This window comes from Triturus cristatus, chromosome 1_2, assembly GCF_964204655.1.
Source record: "Triturus cristatus chromosome 1_2, aTriCri1.1, whole genome shotgun sequence".
NCBI classification, from domain to species: Eukaryota; Metazoa; Chordata; class Amphibia; order Caudata; family Salamandridae; genus Triturus; species Triturus cristatus.
In genome coordinates this window covers 767351397-767360491 of record NC_140580.1, presented here as the reverse complement: position 1 = coordinate 767360491, position 9095 = coordinate 767351397, and the positions used below count along the sequence as shown (strand labels likewise).

Below are 9095 nucleotides of genomic sequence, written 5' to 3'. Positions count from 1 at the left end.
TTCACACTGTTTAGCAGGTCTATTCGGAATACATTTGAGTGCATTACAATATTTAACGAATGAGACTTTGTTTCAGGATGTGCCAAAAAAGTGACACAACCCCTATGCAAAGTCTGGGCGTCAACGTATACACTTATTTTTTTTTAAGTGCGGCACTAAGAAATTGGCAACAAGGAGACACGGCAGTAAACCTGTTATGCTTCACTGGTTTCAAAGTGAATTTTAAAATATATTATGGGGTTAAGACACCTGCTGCAGAGATCTTTGCGAGCCCGGCAGATCTAAGGGAATAATAATAATGGTAAGGTAACTTTGGAGGTTAACATATTTGCTACTTGCAAAGCACATTATGTAAGAGGTAGACTTCAAATTTTTATTTTATGTATATGCAAGTGGGTTACTTCTTTTAACAGAGATCCTTTTGCTCCTTGAAGTTCATAAATTGTAATCCTTCTAATATAGCACAGTGATCTATGAAGGACATGTGGCTATTATGCCTTGTAACCCTCACCATCTTATGTAACACATCCTGTACACTGATTTACATTCACACACACACAATTTATTGTCAATATATCATAATGTGTACATGTGATGTAAAGTGCTCTGACACCCTGCTTTTGGATGAGTAGCGCTATAAAAGAAATAAAACAAAATAGTGGTATTTAAATTATTTGTGTAAATACTGGGACAGTCCAAAACATCTGACATTCTTACAGTGCATGCATGTGCCTTGTATACAGGGACTGAACAAAGTCAAAAGTGTGCCTCTCCTAAACACCTGTGAAGTGATAAGCTGTGTGCCTTTGTTTCCCCTCTATTGCAGTTAGGTGTAAGGCTCCCGATAGCTCCCAGCCTGAATACTCCAACAAAAGGAGGCATGATGGCTCCTTAACTTCGGCCTTTGTTATGGGCGCAATGGAATCTGATAAGTCTCCTCCGCGTCTGAACGAAAGCACACAATGTGCAGGCGCTCCTGAATGTGTCCTGAGGTCTGAAAATTACACCAGAACGTGTTTAGCATATTTCTGTGAGGCCCAACCTTTTGGCAGGGTAGACGGCATCCACCCTGTAAAAAAGTGGGTAGATGCCGTCTACCCGCATGCACCCTCGAATCGTGCCCTGCCATTTTGACTGCCTATTTTAGCTGCTTACAGTGCAAAGCCTACAGTTCCACAAAGGACTGGACATCATGTTCTCACAAAAATAGAAGATGCAGAGAATCATCCAAATATACAAGAAAAATAGAATCATGAAATAGAAAGAAAAATTCAAACTACAGCACGGGAAACAAATTCTGACTGTAAGTAAACAATGTGACCCATATACAGAATTAAGGACAATGAAAAAAACCTGGCAGAAAGGTTCAAAAGTGTTTAAAATAGTTATACAGCAGCCCACCGGAACAACCTTCTGCACATTAGAAATTGGTGCCCGGCGTCGACAGCTGTCTTGGATCGCTGAGTTACAAGTAAAACCAAAGGACATCAATATGGAAAAATGTCCACGTTTACAGTATTGGTCATGCTTGGGAATCACCCTCAGATAGCCAAGCACATGTGAAGAGTTATGGACATACTAGTGATGTGAACAGAATTTCATGTTAAATACAACATGGTAGTAACTGTCCAGAGACTAACATCAGTATTAGCAATATACCAATAAGCTTGAGAATATAAAAGTAACGGAGACCTTATAAATAATTTATCAAATAGAACCTGTTTTCACAAATTGGCACTTATCAGTTGAGCCTACAATAACCATAGAGAAAAAACACATAGTTCTTGTCCATATTCACTTCCTAGAAGTACAATTTTGTGTCATCTACCATTTGTCTGCACCAGTACTGATGCGAAAGAACAGATATAAGCGCTTCTATAGAATAAATCTACTTTCTTAGTGTTCCATCCTCCTGAGGCAAAGACTTCTGAAGTCCGTAGTCAGTATCCTCCAAATTGCTTCACTATTTCCTCAGCTTTAGGCCTTAATTCTCGTTCTCCACACGGTTTCCTTGTTTTATTTCTTCTTCTGATTTTTTTGGTTCTCTTGCCTGCTTAGAGTACAGCGATTGTGCCGAAGAAAAACATACATCTTAATGGCAAGACAATCGATAGAGTGATTGACACAAAGTCTGCAAATTGGCGAACTTAATGCACCAGAAAAACGACAACAAATTTGCGAAATGAATAACTAACAGTATTCACACCTTCACAAGACCCAAGAAACAAAATGTTTCTGGAGGCTGTCACTTCTGAAGTGTATGGTAAAGATACGAATCGATAATTAACACAAAAAAACATTTCTTTAGACCGCATGAGATTATTTAAGATCATTTTGCTTCTTTGCTTACTAAGACTGCTGTTTTATCTAGCAGGGAACGCTTTTGAATTTGACAACTGCACTATGCACAATGAGTGGCAATCAGAAGTCTGTTCCCAAATTTTCCAAAAGTTGGCATTCTCAGTCCAATGGAAGTCATCAAAACAAATGGAGCAGGCTCGAAGCAAAAGTGTATGTCCACTTACTCAACACTTTCAAGTCACTCAGGAGCTGAACAGAATTTCAGAGTGATAACCATACATTTTGCATAGCGGTGTTTGCTTCTCGATTTTACTAAATGGGACCCTACGTTACATACAATTGAACCCAGCGGTTCCTACACATTCTTTTTGAGGTATAGCATGACCACCATGGCATGATTAACGCCAACAGTTGAAACAACAGTTTACTCCAAGCATCATTTATAGTAAAAATGTATTGTACGTAACACTCCCCTGTCTCACCCAATATTTCATGATATTGCTGCTCGGGAAGATGTCACCACTAACAAGTGCTACCGACATGCTAACTCAATCGGCCAACTGCAATAAAGGTGCATGGTCCCACATTTTGCTGGTACTATCCTGTATTTGAAGGACTGAGCAACAGGACTACAGAATCCATCCAACTGTGTCATCAGACCAATAACATGGATTGAGCTTTATGTGGAATGATCACAGAGGAAAAGATGGACGTGAAAGCCACAAGATGCAGCTACTAATTCTGAGGTAGATACAATCAATATCCAGATTTCATCGAAGCAGATATTTTTGTGGGAAAAATCCAGCTGCTTTGTAGAACATTATGTAAGGAGCTATACTTCACCGAAATGAAGGTTTCAGTTTCCAGATACCCCGGCCACCAGGGCCCCGGGTGAATGTACATAGATTCCTGAGAAGTTCTCGGAAGACACAAGCTTGGGCCGGAGACAGCTTAGGCTCAAACTCTTGCAGGAGTTCTTGAGTGCTAGCCTGTCCATCCACCTGTGCTTGGAAGGCAATGTAGTTGCGCATGTCTGCCAGGAGTTCATCGTGCTCTGTAGCAATTGGCTGTTCTGTGGAGGGTTGCGGAAGTCCCCCTCCTTCACCATCACTCTCTGTTCTATGCTGCACAAGGTTGTTTCGGGCCTTAATTCTTGCTAGCAACGAAGAAGAGGAGAGGGCAGAAGGGGATGGGTCGCTCTCTTCTAAGTTTCCACTAAAATGAACTGTGGAAATGTTTTTCTTTCCCTCTTCCTTCTTTATCACACCAGCATCCTGCAACAGAAGAGAATAAATTCATCAGGAAAGGGAAAATCAAATATGTGCTCAAAGCCCAACTCCCCAAACCCGAGCCCCCAAAGCTCACCCAGTTAACCTTGAAGTGTCAATTGTAGAGTGCTACTGAGTGCTTTGTTCCAGCAAAAAGCACATGAATCCCCACCCCAGCACAACCTTACAGCTATTCAAACAATGCTTCCCAACAATGACGCAATCTCCCGAAAGACAGCACAATATTTCCAGACCACAACGTTCTCAGACCCACAGGTCCAGGCATAAAGTGCTCCCCCAGTGCTTGTTGATCTATTGGCTAGATTCTTGTTACCAACAAGCATAAACAATCTCTTACAGGTTCCTCAAAATGGACAGATGTTAACTCGCTGTAGGTCTTTATAGAGAACTAAAACATAACCAACTCCATTTTGAGATGAAAAAGACAAACAAAGTATAGGTACAATTCTCTGAGCCACAGTGCACTGTTGTCTATGGGAATATTCAGGAATCCCACCATGTCCTAACAGTAACTACAGACACAGGTCAAAGGGTTTTAAATGAAAGACACTATGTAATGGAGATGAGAGCTTTGTAGAGCCACTTAGTGACTTGTGCTATATTCATATTTTATGTAAAGTGTGTGGAGACACACTGCGGGCCTGAGGAGGTAAAGCCTCTAGAGAGAAATACATGAGATTGGATTTTGCAGAGACATCAATGAAGGAGAATTCTGCAATAAAGTCTCTTGGTAAAGTAATATCGGTAAAAAGTCTCTTGGGAAACCTAGGTCTTTGGAAGAAAGGTATGATTACTGGAAAAACGTGTATTGGTGGTGCATGGTATCTTTCCATAGATATCTGTGGGTGTTAGTATGTATAGACAAATATAGATGTAAGCCTTTAGAGACTTGCACACCAGTCACAACTTTGTACCTCTTAATATGTGCATAAAACAGGCATTGTGTTAGATGAATGCATGAGGTGGGGGATGAGAACGTAACAGTGTAGTTCACTATGTATGCAAAACTGGTCGATTTTTCTACATTTGGGTACCTTGCATTTCTCTCCAGGAGAATTTGATGAAATTTGTGATGAAATAACAGGATTCTTCTTCTGACCAAATCTGGACCTATAAAAAGAAACACATAGCTTAGTGTTAAGAAAAAGCAGCTCCTTATTTCTTTCTATTGCACCTACAGCTATGACATAAGCAATCGTCAATATACATTTGGCACCAATATTTGTCCAGAGGACCACTAGCTGTTTGCCCTGAAGAATTACAACTCCCTGTTCAAAAAGGATACACACAATCCTGGCTATAGGAACCCATCACATATTTCCTTAGAAATCCAATTCTCACCAGAGGACTTTTCGGTTCCCCTCTGAATAGTAACCCAGCCACGTATTTCAAAAGAATCTAATTCTCTTCTAAGAGAGTCCAAAACATTCTTTTAAGAACCTACATCTTCTCTCCTGACCACACACATCTAGAGATAATCACAAGGCTCCTCTTGAGGAACTCAACTCCTCTCCTAACAAAACAAGACTCCAACACTATTTTGTCTGCAGAGACCAGTCTGCTGTCAGATGAATGTGGATTTTTCAATGACAGGAGATCTGTGGGGAGGGCATGTGCTTAATGGGTACTATCATACTGCATATGCTATCATGTCCCTGGCATGGGTTTGCAGACTGTTGTATACTGGTTTTAGAGTTTTGAATTTCCCAAAGGCAAGGGACCCATGCGGCACAGTCGAACGGGGAAAATAAACAGAAAATGGGTAATTTTTATCTGACCCTGTCAGCATTTAAATGTTAATTGTCCACAGCCTTGTCTGATGGTGGTGGGTTTTTCTAACAGTTTGGCTTTTTTGATGGGAGTATACAACAGGGCTAGATGGGAAGGTAATTTGTGATGACTTCCACCAAACTTGTGCACAACCTAGAGTATGTTATTGTTCGAGTGTGCTGTGCATACGATGCCCTTATATTCTACAATATTCTGGTTTCTCTGTGTTGGGAGCTCCCCTAAGATAGAGTCAGGTGAGCTTCCACCAAACCCCATAAAGTGTGTTTGCATGCCAGTGAAGGTATCGGGGTCTCTCTCTCTTTGTCTGCATACTCATGTCCGCTGCAGTGGGTGTTTTAGAAGCAGGATTGTTAGTCAGATGAAACTTGTGACCCCCATACCCAACATTGGTGGATCTTGTGCTTAGTTCCTGTGTCAGTGTCTTCTAGGACAAGTTGGCAAGTCTGAGCATTAATGACCTAGGAGTGAGTGAGATGGAGACAGAATGAGTGAGAGAGAAGAGTGTGTGTGTGTGTGTGTGTTAGAGAGACAGAAAGAGACAGAGTGCACACATGGATTTGTTTCACAACAATCATGTCAAAGTCTCCAGTGTCTGCATTTGTGCACCAGTCCAAAATTGTGTACCTATACATTTGAGTCCGGAAACTTGTGTAATAGTCTCCATCTCCCAGTGTTTGTGTGTCTTAGTATTAGTGTCTCCATATAGCAGTTTGTGAGCACCTGTCTCTAGTTGCCATACGTACATCAGTGTTGCTGTGAAAGAGTCTGTCTCACTTTCTAGGTGCTCATATCTCTTTGTCCTAGTGTCTTCTTGCTCTAGGTTTCTATGAACATCCTTAGCCGATGTGTTCTCTATCACAATGTTGCAGATTATCTGCTACAAGTTTTGTGTAAGCATCGGCCCCTGCTACAATAGAAAAGTTACTTCTGTAACAATAGGTCTCCAGGGACAATTCCTGCCCAGATTCATAACCACAAAATGAATTTAACTGCAGTAAGGAACCCACTGGGGATGTGGATTTTCCCACCACACTGATTTTTTTATTTTAAAATTGTATGCAAGGAATAATCACATTTCAACATCTACAGCAGTGGATAAGTGGAAACAAAATCACGATACTACAAAAAACAATGTTTAGCAAATATGGCCACAAAAACATAAGAATCAAATCAAGCGAGTACATAAAACAAATCCAAAAAGCAGCAGAGCGAACCATAGCAAATAAAGAGAAATGGGACAGGTCCTAGAAGTGGAGGATAATCAGCCGAGGCTGAAATACTCCGTATACCCTAGCTCACAGTCTCTTCAATCCATTCTGCCACTCGAGCCCATATTTTTGCCCCCTTTACTCTCTTTCTATACCTCTTAGTCTTATAAATTGCAGATTCAAGATTAAACGTCGCCAGAAGTCTAGCCCTCCAGGCAAAAAATGACAGAGGATCAGGGGAGATCCAATCTTTCGTGATACAAGCGCGCAAGATCGCCATGCACATAAACAGAAAAGAGGTCAAAGATTTAGATCTTATTTGCGCTTCAACATCTGTTTTGATTCCTGTCAGTACCATCTCCCCTGTGATGCAGACTGGTGATCCCACTATTACTGCAAGGAAACATTGAATTGAGGATAACAGATCCACCAGTTTGCAACACGAATAGAACATATGCACAGCATCTGCAGCGGGAGTACCACACCTATTGCATTTGGTTCCAGCTCCTGTACCCCATTTAGAAATTTTACCCGGTGTATAATATAAATCATAAATGGCCATGTAATGTTGTGCACGCATCCTACCGGTCATTAATACTTCATTTGCCAAGGCGATAGAAGTGTTTAGAGCAATTCCCTCTGTGTTTAGATTCCTTGCCCACTTTTCCTGACAGTGCTGTAAATCATCTGGTAATAGCTTTATCAGATTAGAGTAAAAAAAAGAAACATGGGCATCCCTTTCCCCAGCCGTTCTATTAAAGGGTATTTTCTAAATTGGGACATAGCATTCGGGCCACCTCTACAATGATTTTTACTTACTTATGTTTGTAGTAGTAATGCTTTTTCCAAAATTAGGCTTTCGTACCAGACACAGGAAGGAAGGTTGAAAATATTTATGAAGAAGAAACATTTGTGGTGTAAAAAAGGGAAAAAGAAAAGATAATAACAATTGGGTGAGGGGGCTTGGGTTGAAACCTATACACTGGGAATGAATATGCTACTTACCAGTATGCATCTGTTCTTGGCATGTAGGGCTGCTGACATTCATATCTGTGCATAGATCGCCGCCTAGTGTTGGGTCCGGATGTTTGCACGTTGTTGTCCTGGAAGAGTCTTCGAAGTATCACGAGATAGGTGACTCCTCCCCTGGACCACAGTGCGCATGGGCATCCTCTCCATCCTTAGATTGTTTTTCGCCATTGTGGCAGTGATGGAGTGGATACAGTAAGTGATGACCATGCTATACAGTAATTCTGAGTGCTGCAGCCGCTACAGGCGCCGGGGAGGAGGGTGGGCGATATGAATGTCAGCAGCCCTACATGCCAAGAACAGATGCATACTGGTAAGTAGCATATTCAGTTCGAGGCATGTGGGCTGCTGAATTCATATCTGTGCATAGAATACATAGCAGTACCTCCTATTAGCGGCGGCTACCCGTGCCAGCTGCAGCAGTCTGAAAAAGAGTTTTGAGAACAGCCTGTCCTACAGCTGCCTGCTGTTTTGAGTGTACATCTACACAGTAGTGTTTGGTAAATGTATGTACAGTGGACCATGTGGCTGCTCTATATATTTCCTGTAAAGGAATGTTTCCTAGGAAAGCCATGGACGCCCCTAACTTTCGTGTTGAGTGGGCTCGTGGGGGAATCGTTAATGTGCGTTTTGCTTTGTGATAGCAAATTTGAATACATTTAACGATCCATCTGGCTATACCTGCTTTGGAAATGGCGTTGCCCTTGTGTTGTGGAGAAAAGGCAATGAAAAGTTGTTTCGTCTTCCTAAAGACCTTAGTCCGGTCTATATAGTACATGAGGGCTCGTTTTACATCTAGTGTATGGAGCATTCTCTCTGCGACATTTTGTGGGTTTTGAAAGAAAACAGGCAGTTCAATAGTTTGATTCATGTGGAACTGCGATATCACCTTGGGCATGAATTTGGGATTGGTACGTAGTACAACCCTGTTTGCGTGAACCTGTATGAATGGCTCTTGAATGGTTAGTGCCTGGAGTTCACTAACTCTTCTTAACGAAGTGATTGCCACTAGGAAAGCTACTTTCCAGGTGAGGAATTGAATCTCACATGAATGGAGAGGTTCGAAGGGTGGACCCATCAGTCTGGTGAGGACCAAATTGAGGTTCCACACCGGTGCTGGTGGGTGTCTTGGGGGAATTACTCGTTTGAGTCCCTCCAAGAAGGCTTTGATGGCAGGCACTCTGAATAAAGAGAGGTGCTGCCTGTTTTGGAGATAGGCTGCTATTGCGGTTAAATGGACACGTATTAAGGTGTATGCCAGATTGCATCGGTATAGGTGTAAGAGGTAACAGATAATGTTTTGAATGGATGCGTCCAGCGGGTTAGTGTCATTGTTGGTACAATAAATGACAAACCTTTTCCATTTAGCCGCATAGCAAGCTCTGGTAGTGGGTCTCTTGGCCTCCTTAATGATATCCATATAGTCAGGTGGCAGGTTTAGGTAGCCAAACTCTAAGACTTCAGGAGCCAGATTGCC

At 41.8% G+C, this 9095-nt stretch overlaps 1 protein-coding gene across 3 annotated transcripts in view; it reads right to left on the bottom strand.

Annotated features, from left to right (window-relative positions):
- Nucleotides 1-359: 359 nt before the first annotated feature.
- Nucleotides 360-9095, bottom strand: part of ERCC6 (ERCC excision repair 6, chromatin remodeling factor) — a 175945-nt gene continuing 167209 nt past the window's right edge. For all 3 annotated transcript variants that reach the window (XM_085608761.1, XM_085608759.1, XM_085608760.1), the window contains exons 20-21: nucleotides 4625-4700; nucleotides 360-3575 (exon numbers count right to left, since the gene is read on the bottom strand). In XM_085608761.1, the coding sequence (XP_085464887.1) occupies nucleotides 3141-3575; nucleotides 4625-4700 (511 nt within the window). In that variant the 3' untranslated portion in view covers nucleotides 360-3140. The remainder of the gene's footprint in view (nucleotides 3576-4624; nucleotides 4701-9095) is intronic.